Below are 14,702 nucleotides of genomic sequence, written 5' to 3'. Positions count from 1 at the left end.
GGCAACAAGAAAATAAATAAAAACAGGACATATCATTTTTGATTAAATGGCTGTAAGTATATTGTTAAGGTCTAATTTATAACAGTTATTACAGAAATGAACCTGATTCCAACCTAGCAACCTATATTGCCTGCACCTCAGCAATAATTTTGGAGTGATTCTTTGGTTTAACCATAAATCTGTACCTTCTTTGATGATTAGATTTCTTATACTGTTTGCTATACAGGAACCTCTACAGCATGATTAATTTACTCTACTTGTATATTGTATTTTTCCTATTTAAAAAAACTCATACTCGGAGACTTACAGTGTGGAATTTGAACAGGAAAAGGATTTAATTCACAACAAGAAAAATAAACAGAAATAATACAGGAGTTGGAAATTTTCAAAGAAACAGCAAACTATACACACACTGAACTCATCAGATGTCTCAGGTTTTCAATAAGTTGTTTAGTGTACAGCTTTGATTTTCTTCAGTTACTTAAACTTATCACAGACATGGTACAGTTTAGGTTTCAATAACTGGGGATTCTGAAACAGGTTGGTACTTTCTGTCAGGTGAGTTCTGAAAGAGTTGGGAAGGATAATCTGCCAGTTATCCTCCCCAATCTTTAGAAATCTCTAGAAGTCTTAGTGGCTAGGCACGTGGGTGGTGCTGTGGTCTAAACCACGGAGCTTCCTGAGCACGTCAATAGGAAGGTCTGAGGTTTAAACCTGCATAACAGGGTGAGCTCCCATTGCTCTTTCCCAGCTCCTGCTAACATAGCAGTGTGAGAGCATACCAGTGCAAGTAGATAAATTTGTCCCGCTGCAGCAGGAAGGTAAATGGTGTGTCCAGGTGCTCTGGCACTCGTGACAGTGTCCTGTTGCAGCAGAAGCGGTTTAGTCATGCTGGCCACATGACCTAGAAAGCTGTCTGTGGATAAACGAGGACACCCTTGGCTTTAAATGTGAGATGAGCGTGCAGCCCATAGTCACCTTCGACTGGACTTAACTATCCAGGGGTCCTTACCTTTTAACTAGTTGACGTAGAACATCAGACCAGGGAATCAGCACTCATTCCCCTTCTAACTATTATGGGATTATTCTTCTCTCACTAGAAGATACATCTTCTTCCTACTTGACTGAGGTTTAAGTAGAGCATTCCCTCACAACTCCACTACTCCTATACTAAAATCCAGCTTTCCAGTTCTGTATACTTTAAAGTCAATAACCTTTATCTTTCAATCTAACTCCAGCTCAGAGACTGCCTTCTCTGTCTGTAAATACTCCTTCAGAGTTGTTTTCACACAACTCAAGATGTACTACTGTTTACCAACCCAATGCCAGGAACTAATTTTGGGCAGCACTTATTCTGTGATATCCCTCCACTAGTAAAAATGTAATGCATAGACACCTCCAAATATGAAGTTGCTGTCCATTCTTGCTGATCACTGTGTCCTACATCCATATGATCTGGGCTACCCTTAAATTTCATTCTGATCCTCACACTTCATGGTAGTGAAATTATTCTATGGGAAAGCATTATTTGCCTCCATTAGGCCCCAATCCAGCTACACTCTGGTGAGTGACAACATTATTTATTTTATGAACACTATAGTGATTCCTGCTTTAAACCCCATCACATATACCCTAAGGACAAGAATAAGTGAATGGGGCATTTGAGAATCTGTTATAAAAATTTTCTCCGCACATGATCCAACCAACAGAGTTCTGAACATGCTCATAATTCTGATTGTGAAACTCAACCATTCCCTTCAAACTCCCATGTACTTCTTTCTGGTAAACCATTCTTGGTTAGAAATTGGTTACACCACTATTGTGGTGCCCCAGATGTTGGCACATCTGTAAACAAAGCATAAAAGCATTTCGAAAGCTAGATGTGCAGCTCAGATGTATGCCTTTACCTTCCTGGGGATGACAGAATGCTGCCTCCAGGCAGCCATGGCATATGATCACTATGTTTCAATATGTTGCATTACACACTAATCATGAATCACCAAGTATGTACACAGTTGGCAGTCACAGCGTGGATTATTTCCTTCTGGGTACAAATTGCTCAGACAGCATGGATCTTCAGCTTATCCTTCTGTGGCTCTCAACACATCCAGCACTTCTTTTGTGATATCCTACTAGTGGTGAAAATGGCATGCACAGATACCTATAAAATGAGATTGCAATCATGGCAGTGACCATTTCTTTCATCATTACTCCATTCCTACTGATTATCTTCTCCTACGTCTGTATAATTTCAACCATCCTTAAGCTTCCTTCTGCTGAGCAAAGGCGGAACACCTTCTCCACTTGCTCCTCACACCTCATGGTGGTGACATTATTTGTTGGGTCAGGCCTCTTCACCTACTTAATGCCCAAGTCCAGCTACACTTCACGGAGTAACCAAATGAGTGCTCTTATGTACACAGTTGTCACTCCAGCTTTAAATCCCATAATATATACCCTAAGAAATAAAGAAGTGCAGAAAGCATATAAGTAAACAAAACCCACAAAACCCAACTAGCTGAATATCTGAAGAATACAGCATAGAAAAAAGATGAAAAGTAAACACCAAAGACGTATCTGCTGGTTAAGGGGATGTAAATATTTGTGTGTTTGTTTAAAAAAAATTATTAGGTTTTCACATTTTATATTGACATCACAAACACACAAAGACAAAGACAAACATGTATAATTTCAAATCCTTGCTTTCTTAACCACATTCTCTGACTTCCCCGCACCACCCCTTCATACATCCTAATTCCAATAGTTAGCTCAGCAAGTTCTTACTCTCATCTTCACATTATATTTTTGTAATCATTTTTAACTTAGTTCTGCTTAATTAACCAAATTTAACTTATACCTCAATTATAATCATTACATCCTTTTCTAAGGTCAACCTAAGTTCCCTTCGACAAATTTCCCAATTTTAAATATTAGTTACTGAACACACTACCTAAACATAAAAATCATAAAATTATCCTCCTTTTGGATTCAGAAGCTCTCACCCCCCCTTTCCCGGTTTCGATCCCCCAGAACAGAAGATGTCCACAATATCAGTTCTTAGCCTGGATTTCTCACATCCGAGGCCTTCAAATCTCCGTCAATCCCTCTCCGCCGGTTTTGTTGATAGTCCTTTATGCTGGTCATCGGGTCTCGAAGGAGCTCTATCCCAGTAAAATCCATGTTTCTTCCAGCCAGTCCTCCATATTCCAATACGGAGCCCCAATCATATTTCTTGCTTCTTTTAAGTCCAAATGTTCCAAGTGTCCCAAAGACTTCCTCTTTCATCTTGGACAAATTTGCAATCCGTAGTTCTTCCGATCCCCCCATAAAGCGATCACTCCCTACTTCATTCTTAATTTCAGCCCAAATTCCGATAATCCAAATCTTGTTTTCTTTATAATCTACAATTTCCTTGTTTTCTTTATATTCCACAATTGTAGGCTTCTGGTTGGCCCTTTCCACCAGCAGCATTTCCGCTCCTCCTTCTCTCTCCTCTAGTTCTGAAAATATCTCTTCTGATTCAGCTGCAGAATTATTTTTTGTCAAGTCCTTAACACAGTCAACAGGATTATTTACTTTAAGATTCAAGGTCGCAAGCTTTGTAGCCATAGCTGTGCTCTGGTCTTGTAATTTTCCCATGAGCAGAAACATTTTTTCCAACTCGGCCTGTAATTTTCCATCTGCAGCCATTGTAATGTCTCAGAATCCCCCCTAGAGGGATTCTGGTTACTTAGTAGTCCTTCTCCAACAGTCAGTAACTTTATTTATTTATTTCTTCTTTGTTTCCAACAACTTAAAATCAAATGTAGCACATCTAGTCCTTAAAGATAATAAATAACAATTTTTTCTAGGTTTGAAAGCTCGTTTGACAGCTCCTTTGACAGCTGTCAAACTCCTTGTGTCTCCTCAACAGGCTCGCTCACGGATCGCTCACGGATCCGGGGGGGGGGGGTTCACATCAACTTCTAAGATTCAGTTCTCATCCTCCAGCACAAAACTTCTAATGCCAATCATGAAATTAATAACTTTTGTCTCACAAAGAGAGAGATGGTCTCTCCACCTTAGTTATCCAATTCTTGCTTTAAATGTCTGCAGGAAGGGGGGGCGGACTTCCTCTTAGCACTCCCCCGATCGTTCCAAATTCAAGGAAAAAGAATTTTTAAAATCCAAATTCCGTACTACTCACGGGTTATTTCTTTTTCAGTCCAAATGTTCAAGGAAAAAAGTCAGCGCTCTCCGGCCATGGCTCGCGGCTTCACTCCACTGAAGTAGCGGTCTACTCACAGCACCACGCCGCTCTCCGCACCCTCTCCAAAGCCTTTAAAAAAGGCTTCTTTGTGGGTCGGGGGGGCGCAAATGGTGCCCGCTGAGTCACCAAGTCCACAGGCATCCGCACCTGTGGTTTCTGAGGGTCCCCGCGTCACCGCCGCGGCAGGACCCATCCTCAGTAGAGCCGATTCCCTCCGGAGCTCGGAGGGAATCCGCCATTAACCGGTCGCACTAACCCGGAAGTCCCCAAGGGGGGGGGGATGTAAATATTTGATTCAAATGCTCCTCGTGGCTGCATTATTGCAGGAAGCGAACCAGATCCCAACCCAATTCAACCTGGACTGTCTGTATATCAGTGATCATTTGGGAGGGATTCTTGCTTTTAACTATAAATCCACATGTGCTTTGATTATTTCTTTTTGCAGACTGTTTGTTGTACAGGAACCTGCTTTTTACATGTGTCTTACATGATTATTCAACAGCTGAGTGTGAAGCACACTCAGTAACAATGGTTTTTCTGCTGTATTGCTGTCATACAGTTGACATCTTTTCTCAATAAATATTAGGTATCCATTTACTCACAGACCCAATTCTGACACACACAAAGTGTGTGTATGACCACGTTTTAGATTTTACTAAAATTCTCCCCTGTGGGGAAGGCGGTGGAGAGTATCTCCCACACACGTTAGGTGCCACTGCAGCCCCGTACACCCTCCTTCAGTGATGAGCTTTTGGCACTGAAAACTGTCTTTGTTTCAGCAAGTGTCATTTTGTGGCTACAACTGTGGGTGAGCTCCAGTAGCCAGTGCTTCTCCCACAGCCAGGCTGGAGCCTGGAGTCCACCCCGAATAACTACAGCCATGCTGAACCGCAACTTCCACTCCCTTCAAAGCTGGTCTTCATTTGCCTTACATTATTATCTAGACTGATGAAAGACTGTGTATAACTCAAGTCCTTGTATAGTATTCTGGATGCAGCTATTGGTATGTGTAATGGTTCTAGGGGTTGCTCGTGCGTAAGCTTGTCCCAACCTCTGGCTGGGTTGCCTGAGTGAACCTTTCCTGTCCGGGCAGCCACTCGCCCGTGACTGTCTCAATCGCTGGCAGAATCCATCAGTGGGTGTTTCTTAAACTTCTTCCAGCAAAGAAGCTCTTTGACGTCAGGTCTCCTCCTACTCTCCCTGTGCGGAAGCCTTCTGCGCAAGGAGGGCGTAGGCAGTGGAGGACCCTTCCTCTCCCCGCTGGTCCCCGGCAAGGAGTCATTGGACCGCTTCGCCGATTCCCCCATCTGCCCCCCTTCTCCACTGGAGCTACGTTGATTCTCTTCCCCAGAAGACGGGCTGCCTCTCCCACTCCCAGGATGCTCTCTGGGACCCCCTTGGAGCTTGCGCTCTCCCTCGGACACTGATGGCAGTTCCCTGACATCCACCTCCTCCCCAGGACCCCTTCCAACCTGGGTGCGATTTTCCGGCACGACCTCCTCCCTCTCCCCCCTCTCCTCGGCCGACGATGCGGGGAATCCCCTGAAAGAGGTGGCATCATCTTCTGAGGATTCAAAACCAGCCTCCCATCCACTTGGATCTCTTCCAGCTGGTTGACCCTCCCAGTCTGATTCTTCTCCCTCGGACACCTCCTCTCCCTCCTCTTCGGAGGCAGGAAAACCCACAAAATCCCCTTCGTCATCCGTGGGTCCAAATTCCTCCTCCCAGAATCTCGCTAATGGTTTGGGCTTATCCGGGAACAAACTGTGGAATTCTTCCACCAGATACCTGTCATTGATTGATTCAGCAGGGACCCATGTGTTTTCCGACCTAGGTTCCCCCTCCCAGGCTACTAAGTATTCTACCTGGCGACCTCGCCACCTTGAATCAAGTATTTCTGTGGCTTCGTTACAGTGTTCCCTCTCCTCTACCCGCGGGTGGGTGGTAACCCCTCCCTCCCGTCCCGGGAATTCCCGCCCCTCCCTGTAAGGTGAAAGTAGGGACCTATGGAACACCGGATGTATCTTCATGCTGTCAGGCAACTTGAGTTTAAATGCCACTGGGTTCACCTGTTGTATTACTTCAAAAGGCCCCAGCCGCCTCGGCTGCAACTTCTTGCACCCTCCCTTTAGGGGCAACCCTTTGGATGACAACCACACCCGGTCTCCCACCCGTATGGCCTCCCCCTCTCGACGGTGCCTGTCCACCTGCCTCTTGTACACTTCCTTGGCCCGCTCCAAGTTCAGCCTTAGTTGCTGGTGTAAGGCCTCCATTTCCTCCACAAATTGCTCAGCCGCAGGTACACTCCATCCTTCCTCCCCCCGCCCCAGGAATGCCCTGGGGTGACACCCGCAATTGGCCATGAAAGGGCTCATTCCCGTGGACACGTGTTCAGAGTTATTGTACGCAAATTCAGCCAAAGCTAATTTCTATACCCAATCGTTCTGTCTCTCGCTGACATAGCAGCGTAGGTATTGCTGGAGTATGCCGTTTGCTCTTTCGGCTTGTCCGTTGGTTTCCGGGTGCCTTGCCGTCGAGAAGCTCACCTCAACCTGTAGCAAGCTCATGAGTTTCCGCCAGAACCGGGAAGTAAATTGTTTCCCGCGATCTGAGATTACCCTTAAAGGAGCCCCATGCAGTCTGAAAATGTGATCCACAAACAGCCTGGCGGTCTCCTCTGCCGTTGCTGCATGTGAGCAATCTACAAAATGGCACATTTTAGTCAGTAGATCGACTACTACCATGACCGCTGTCTTTCCCATAGACTTGGGCAGATCTGTCATAAAATCAATGGACACCACCTCCCAGGGCCTTCCCGGTGTGGGTAAGGGTTCCAGTAGCCCCACAGGGGCGGCCCTTTCCCCCTTAGCCCTCTGGCATTGGTCACACCCTCGTACATATTCTCATACGTCTTCCCTCACCTTTGGCCACCAGAACTGCTTGGTGACCAGTAGCATGGTCTTGTGCTGTCCAAAGTGCCCAGCTGTTGGGTTGTCATGGAGTTGCTTAAGTACCTTCTCCCTCAAAGTCTCCCCCGGTACATACAGTGCCCCCTTATAGTACAGCAGCCCTTCCTTTTCCTCAAACCCTCCATGGACTTCCTTTCCATCCCTGAGCTCCCTGATCTTGGTCTGAGCAAACTCATCATCTCTGGTGAGCCCTGCCAGTTCTCGTTTGCCAACCAACGCCCCCCCCCCACACACACACTGGTTCTTGGGGAACACGTGCCTGGTCTCTGGTGGCCCTTCTCCTTCCATGTACTCCAGTTTCTGGGAGAGAGCGTCTGCCCTTACGTTCTCCTCTCCCGGCACGTATCGGATCTCGAAGGGAAACTTGGCAAACTCCTGGGACCACCTGATCTGTCTCTGGTTGAGCACTCACACGGTCCGCCAGTATTCCAAGTTCTTGTGGTCAGTTCGGACCTGGATCTTGTGCTGCGCCCCTATCAACAGATGTCTCCATCGCCGAAATGCCGCATAGATCGCAAGCAGTTCTCGGTCATACACGGTGTAGTTTTGCTCTGACTTGCTCAGCTTCCTGGAGAAAAAGGCACATGGCCTCCAGTTCTGCTTGGCCCCAGGTTGCAAAAGGACCGCTCCAATGGCGCGGTCGGACGTGTCCGTTTCCAGTCTCATGGGCTTCTCCTGATCCACGTGCAGGAGCTGCTCTTCCGAGGCGAACACCCTCTTCAGTTTTTCAAAGGATTGCTGCGCATCCTCTGTCCACCCGAACTTCTTTTTGCTACTAAGACAATCCGTTATGGGCGCTGTCAAGTGAGCGAAGTTCTTTATGAAGCCTGCTGAAGCCTAGGAACCTTTGCACATCCTTTCTGTTTTGGGGGGCTTTCCATTCCAGCACTGCCTTTACCTTGCGCAGATCCATGGCCAGTCCTTTGTCTGACAGCCTGTAGCCCAGGAACTCAACCTCCCTGACAGTATGCATACAATGCACTGCATGACCCACTCCATTCATGTTATTCTAATCAAACATGATTACCTAGTCTTTTTATCTATCCATTCATTTATTTCATAAAATTTATATACTGGTTGGTTGTAGAAAAAAACATGAAAGAGGTTTTGAGTCCAGCCCCTTTTACCCACGGGAAATTAGATGGGTGAAATTTAGATTGCATTAAAAAGCTGTATTTTCAATCCCTAAAAAAATGTGAGGTTTCTGGAAGTAATTGTAATTTCTTGCATCACCCAAGATTAAATGCATATATTTTTTTGTTAGCCATTCTTACCCCCATGGATTAGTTAGCAGAAAATTCCCAAATGTATTCCTTAAAAATTCAGTTGCATCATAAATGAGATCACATATATGAAAATATCTTTGTTTGGTGCATCATTGTGCACCGCTCTGACGCACGAAACAGCAGTTACTTCTTTTGCAAAGTAAGATTTTTTGGGAGTAAGGTATGATTGCTACATCTAAATCAAAGAACTTTTGATCACGATTGACTGTGTTTTAATTCTGGTATGTGTGTCTGTAATGAAGAGAGACACTTTCATAGCTAGATACTGTCAGGAGAATCTCAACTGTGAGATATTCCATCATCTATCTATCTTTCATCTATCATCTATCTATATCTATCTATCTATCTATCTATCTATCTATCTATCTATCTATCTCCCTCTCTGTCTATCTATCTATCTATATCTATCTATCTCTATCATCTATCTATCTTCATCTTTATTTTACAACCAAGAAAATTCAAGCCATGAAAGAAACGAAGAAATAAAGGAATATAAACGATTCAAATCAAACTAGTGTGTGTTTTTCAGTGTTTTACCTTACTCTACCTACAAAGCCACAGATCACAGTGAAGAAAAGTTACAGTGCTCATAGAATTCAAGCAATGGGACTTCAGTTTCATTTTCTGATCACATGCCCCCCCTTCCCCTAGTGTGCTCCATAAGGTCGCTGAACCTCCTAGAGCAGGTTTTGAGGGTGTGTGGGTGCTTCAGGAGAATCGAAGTTCCAATGCACAAGTAGAGTCTCTTCTGTGGGTGGAAGAGCGGTGTTGAGTACAACCCATTTTACCTGAGTGCTTTCCATTTCATGGCTAATAGGAGGTTGCAATTTGAAGTCTGCTTCACCAAACAGATCAGATGAGCTTAAAGTGAAGCACGCTGTAAAACATGGGTGGGAGATCTTTCGGTGACCCCCAGGTTTTAGTGGTATCCGAGTTCCATTGTCCGTGGCTGACATGGAAAATAGTCCACTAACAGCTGGAAAACCACAACTTCTCCATCCCAGCCTCAAAAGCTTTGATGCAAGGGGCAAATATATTACTTTATGACTTAAAAAATAATCTGCATGAATGAGTTCTGGCAGCATCAATAATAACAATGTGATGGTATTGAACATGTGATGGCTTTCTTAAAAGTGTTGTGCTTTGCTGAGATATAAAGTGGCTCTGTACAGTGATAAAACACAACTGGTGATAACCTTAATCCAAATGCATGTACAACTGGATCAAGTTTACTCTTTTATGCTTTTTTAGGAATTCGTATAAGTCATCAGTAGCATTGGTGGATTGTTGACCATGAACGATTATGTAACAATAGATTTGTTAATATCTAAGGAGCTGCATCATTGACCACTGTTTTTGGTAAACGGGGTGGGGGGGACATAACACAACTTCTTTACTGCATCCTTTTTTCTCAACATGTACACCTGTACACTAGCAATGTGGATGCACTTGGAGAGAGCAGGGATATATGAGGAAGCTGAAAATGCAACTAAATTGTGTCTACACTGTGCTCATTGAAAGATTGAGAAATATGAAAGGAACCATGGGAGGATTCTTGAATGTATTGGTTTTATTTCCAGGGAGAAAGCCAGTTAATTTAGAACTCCAAACTCTGAGAAGGAATGTGGGAAAATTTGGGAACTTTTTTGCCTCCAGTAAGATTATCCTAATGACTGCTAGCCATCTTACTTTCATAGTCACAGAAAACAATCCTCGTTGGGGAGAGAGCTATTGCATTATTGTCCTGTTTGAGGGCTTCATGTAGGCTTCTGTTTTGCCACGGTGAGATTAGGATCATCTACTAGATGGGTCTTTTGGATGCTCCAGGTGCCTCTACTATGATTACCACATTTAATTAATTATCTGTATTTGTCATTTCCTTTTCCACACAGGATATCCAGTCTATGGAAAAACTAGGTGAGAACCAGACCAATCTGAATGAGTTCATTCTGGAGGGGTTTTCATATCTTGCTGAACTGCAAATCTTGCTGTTTTTTGTTTTTCTGGTGACATACATAATCACCTTGCTGGGAAACACGCTCATTATTCTGCTCATAAAACTCAACCCATCACTTCAGACTCCCATGTACTTCTTTTTGGTAAACCTATCATTCTTAGAAATGTGTTACACCACTAGTGTGGTGCCCCAGATGCTGGTACACTTGTTAACAGAGCATAAAAGGATCTCCCTAGCAAGATGTGCAGCCCAGATGTATGCCTTCACCATTCTGGGGCTGACAGAATGTTGCCTCTTGGCAGCTATGGCATATGACCGCTATGTTGCCATATGCCATCCATTGCACTACACAGTAATGATGAACCGCCGGGTATGTGCACAGCTTGCAGCTGCATCATGGATTACTTGCATCTCAGTAGAAATTGCTCAAACAACATGGATATTCAGTTTACCCTTCTGTGGTTCTAAACACATCCAGCACTTCTTCTGCGATATCCTACCAGTGGTGAAAATGGCATGCACAGACACCTCCAAAAATGAGATTCTTGTCATGGCAGTGTCTACTGTTTTCATCATGAGTCCTTTCCTACTGATCATCCTCTCCTACATCCGTATAATTTCAACCATCCTCAAACTTCCTTCTGCCAAGGGAAGGAGAAAAGCCTTCTCCACTTGCTCCTCACACCTCATGGTGGTGACACTATTTTTTGGGACAGCCCTCTTCACCTACTTAATACCCAAGTCCAGCTACACTCCGCGGAGTGACCAAATGATTTCTCTTATGTACACAGTTGTCAGTCCATTTTTGAACCCCATAATATATACCCTAAGAAATAAAGAAGTGAAGGGAGCATTTAAGAAGACAGTTTCACGGTTGTTCTCTGTACAGAACCCAACAAATTGAAAATATGAACCATGGAGTGTGGCAACAAGAAAAATCAATAAGCACAGAACATATCATTGGTGATTAAGGGTCTGTAAGTATATTGTTAAGGTCTAACTCATAACAGAGCTATTGCAGAAATGAACCTGATTCCAACCTAGCAATCTATATTGCCTGTACCTCAGCAATAATTTTGGAGTGATTCTTTGGTTTAACCATAAATCTGTAACTTCTTTGATTATTAGATTTCTTATACTGTTTGCTATACAGGAACCTCTACAGCATGATAAGTTTACTTCTACATTTAATGTATTTTTCCTCTTTAAAAAAACTCATACTCGGGGACTTGCTGTATGGAATTTAAACAGAAAAAGGATTTAATTCACAACAAGAATAATAAACAGAAATAATATGGGAGTTGGAAATCTTCAAAGAAACAGCAAACTATACATGCACTGAACTCATCAGATGTCTCAGGTTTTCAATAAGTTGTTTAGTGTACAGCTTTGATTTTCTTCAGTTACTTAAACTTATCACAGACATGGTACAATTTAGGTTTCAATAACTGGGGATTCTGAAACAGGTTGGTACTTTCTGTCAGGTGAGTTCTAATTTGCCAATTATCCTTCAGATTCCCAACCTTGATAAATCTCTAGTAGACTTAGCAGCTACGCACGTGGGTGGAACTGTGGTCTAAACCACTGAGCCTCTTTGGCTTGTCAATCGGAAGGTCTGCAGTTTGAACCTGCATAACAGGGCGAGCTCCCGTTGCTCTGTCCCTGTTTCTGCTAACCTAGCAGTGCAAGAGCATACCACTGCAAGTAGATAAATTTGTACTGCTGCAGCAGGAAGGTAAATGGTGTTTCCATGTGCTCTGGCACTCGTGACAGTGTCCGGTTGCAGCAGAAGCAGTTAAGTCATGCTGGCCACATGACCCAGAAACATGTCTGTGGATAAACGATGATGCCATTGGCATGAAAAGCGAGCTGAGTGTGCACCCCATAGTCACATTTGACTGGACTTAACCATCAGGGGTCCTTTACCTTTTACCTAGTAGAATTAGTATAAAAGACCAGGGAATCAGCACTCATTAATGTTCTAACTAGTTTGGGATTATTCTTCTCTCACTAGAAGATACATCCTCTTCCTACTGAAATGAGGTTTAAGTGGAGCATTCCCTCACAACTCCATTAATCCTATACTAAAATTCAGCTTTCCAGTTCTCGCATTTCTGTATACTCTTCAAAGACAATAACCTCTATCTTTCAATCTAACTCCCAGCTCAGAGACTGCCTTCTCTGTAGGCAGTAAATATATTCTCTGTAGGCAGCAGGCTGTAAATATTCCTTCAGAGTGGTTTTCACACAACTCAAGAGGTACTACTGTCGACCAACCCAATGCCAGGAACTAATTTTAGGCAGCACTTATTCTATGATATCCCTCCACTAGTAAAAATGGTATGTATAGACACCTCCAAATATGAAGTTGCTGTCCATTCTTGCTGATCACTGTGTCCTACATCCATATGATCTGGGCTACCCTTAAATTTCATTCTGATCCTCACACTTCATGGTAGTGAAATTATTCTATGGGACAGCCTTTTTTCCCTACATTAGGCCCCTGTCCAGCTACACTCTGGTGAGTGACAAAATTATTTATTTTATGAACACTGTAGTGATTCCTGCTTTAAACCCCATAACATTTACCCTAAGGAAAAGAATAAGTGAATGGGGCATTTGAGAATCTGTTATAAAAATTTTCTCTGCACATGATCCAACCAACTGAACATTTGGCAACATGCCAAACAGTTGGGAACATGCTCATAATTCTGATTGTGAAACTCAACCATTACCTTCAAACTCTCATGTACTTCTTTTTGGAAAACGTTTCTTTCTTAGAAATTGGTTACACCACTATTATGGGGCCCCAGATGTTGGCACATATGTTAAAAAAGCATAAAAGCATTTCCAAAGCTAGATGTGCAGCACAGATGTATGCCTTCAACATCCTGGGGCTGACAGAATGCTGCCTCCTGGCAGCCATGGCGTATTATCACTATGTTTCCATATGCCACCCATTGCACTACACAGCAATCATGAATCACCAAGTCTATACAAAGTTGGCAGCCACAGCATGGATTATTTGCTACTTAGTACAAGTTGCTAAAACAGCATGGATCTTCAGCTTACCCTTCTGTGGCTGTCAACATATCCAGCACTTCTTTTGTGATATCCTACCAGTTGTGAAGATGACATGCACAGATACCTACAAAAATGAGATTGCTGTCATGGCAGTGATCATCTCTTTTGTCATGAGTCCATTGCTACTGATTATCCTTTCCTACACCCGTATAATTTCAACCATCCTTAAGCTTCCTTCTGCTGAGCAAAGGCGGAAAGCCTTCTCCATTTGCTCCTCACACCTCACGGTGGTGACATTATTCTTTGGGTCAGGCCTCTTCGCCTACTTAATGCCCAAGTCCAGCTACACTTCACAGAGTGACCAAATGAGTGCTCTTATGTACACAGTTGCCACTCCGGTTTTAAATTCCATAATATATGCCCTAAGAAATAAAGAAGTGCAGAAAGCATATAAGAAAACAGTTGCAAGGGTCTTCTCTCCACAAAATCCAACTAGCTGAACACCTGTAGAATGGAGCATAGAAGAAAAGTAAACACCAAAGACGTAACTACTGATTAAGGGAATGTAAATATTTCATTCAAATGCGGCTCGTGGCTGCATTATTGCAGGAAGCCAACCAGATCCCAACCCAATGCAACCTGGACTGTCTGTATATCAGTGATCATTTGGGAGGGATTCTTGCTTTAACTATAAATCGACATGTGCTTTGATTATTTCTTTTTGCAGACTGTTTGCTGTACAGGAACCTGCTTTTTACATGTGTCTTATATGATTATTAAACAGCTAAGTCTGATGCACACTCAGTAACATTGGTTGTTCTGGTTTATTACTGTCATCCAGTTGACATCTTTTCTTAATAAATTTTAGGCATTCATTTACTCACAGACCCAATTCTGACACACACAAAGTGTGTGTATGACCACGTTTTAGATTTTACTAAAATTCTCCCCTGTGGGGAAAGCGGTGGGGAGTATCCCCCCCACATGTTAGGTGCCACACAAGGCCCTACTGCCACTGCAGCCCCCAACACCCTCCTTCACTGATGAGATTTTGGCAGTGAAAACTGTCTTTGTTTCAGCAAGTGTCATTTTGTGGCTACAACTGTGGGTGAGCTCCAGCAGCCAGTGCTCCTCCCACAGCCAGGCTGGAGCTGGGAGGCCACCCCAAATAACTACAGCCAAGTTGAACTGCAACTTGCACTCGCTCCAAAGTTGGT

The 14,702-nt window shown here is 43.6% G+C and overlaps 3 protein-coding genes across 3 annotated transcripts in view; all 3 read left to right on the top strand.

The window, feature by feature from the left end:
* Positions 1 to 14,702, top strand: part of LOC310691042 (olfactory receptor 14A16-like) — a 242,514-nt gene that overhangs the window by 49,385 nt on the left and 178,427 nt on the right. The window lies entirely within an intron of this gene.
* Positions 10,409 to 11,365, top strand: LOC310691041 (olfactory receptor 10C1-like; the record flags this gene model as incomplete). The annotated part of the gene is made up of 1 exon (XM_083470636.1): positions 10,409 to 11,365. The coding sequence occupies one exon, from the start codon at positions 10,409 to 10,411 to the stop codon at positions 11,363 to 11,365; it is 957 nt and encodes a 318-aa protein (XP_083326762.1).
* LOC310691643 (olfactory receptor 10A5-like) lies at positions 13,161 to 13,985 on the top strand (the record flags this gene model as incomplete). The annotated part of the gene is made up of 1 exon (XM_083471503.1): positions 13,161 to 13,985. The coding sequence occupies one exon, from the start codon at positions 13,161 to 13,163 to the stop codon at positions 13,983 to 13,985; it is 825 nt and encodes a 274-aa protein (XP_083327629.1).

This window comes from Podarcis liolepis (genome assembly GCF_965112155.1).
Source record: "Podarcis liolepis genome assembly, chromosome: 13".
NCBI lineage: Eukaryota > Metazoa > Chordata > Lepidosauria > Squamata > Lacertidae > Podarcis > Podarcis liolepis.
Note: the sequence above shows the minus strand (reverse complement) of the source record. Positions and strands in the feature narration are given on the sequence as shown.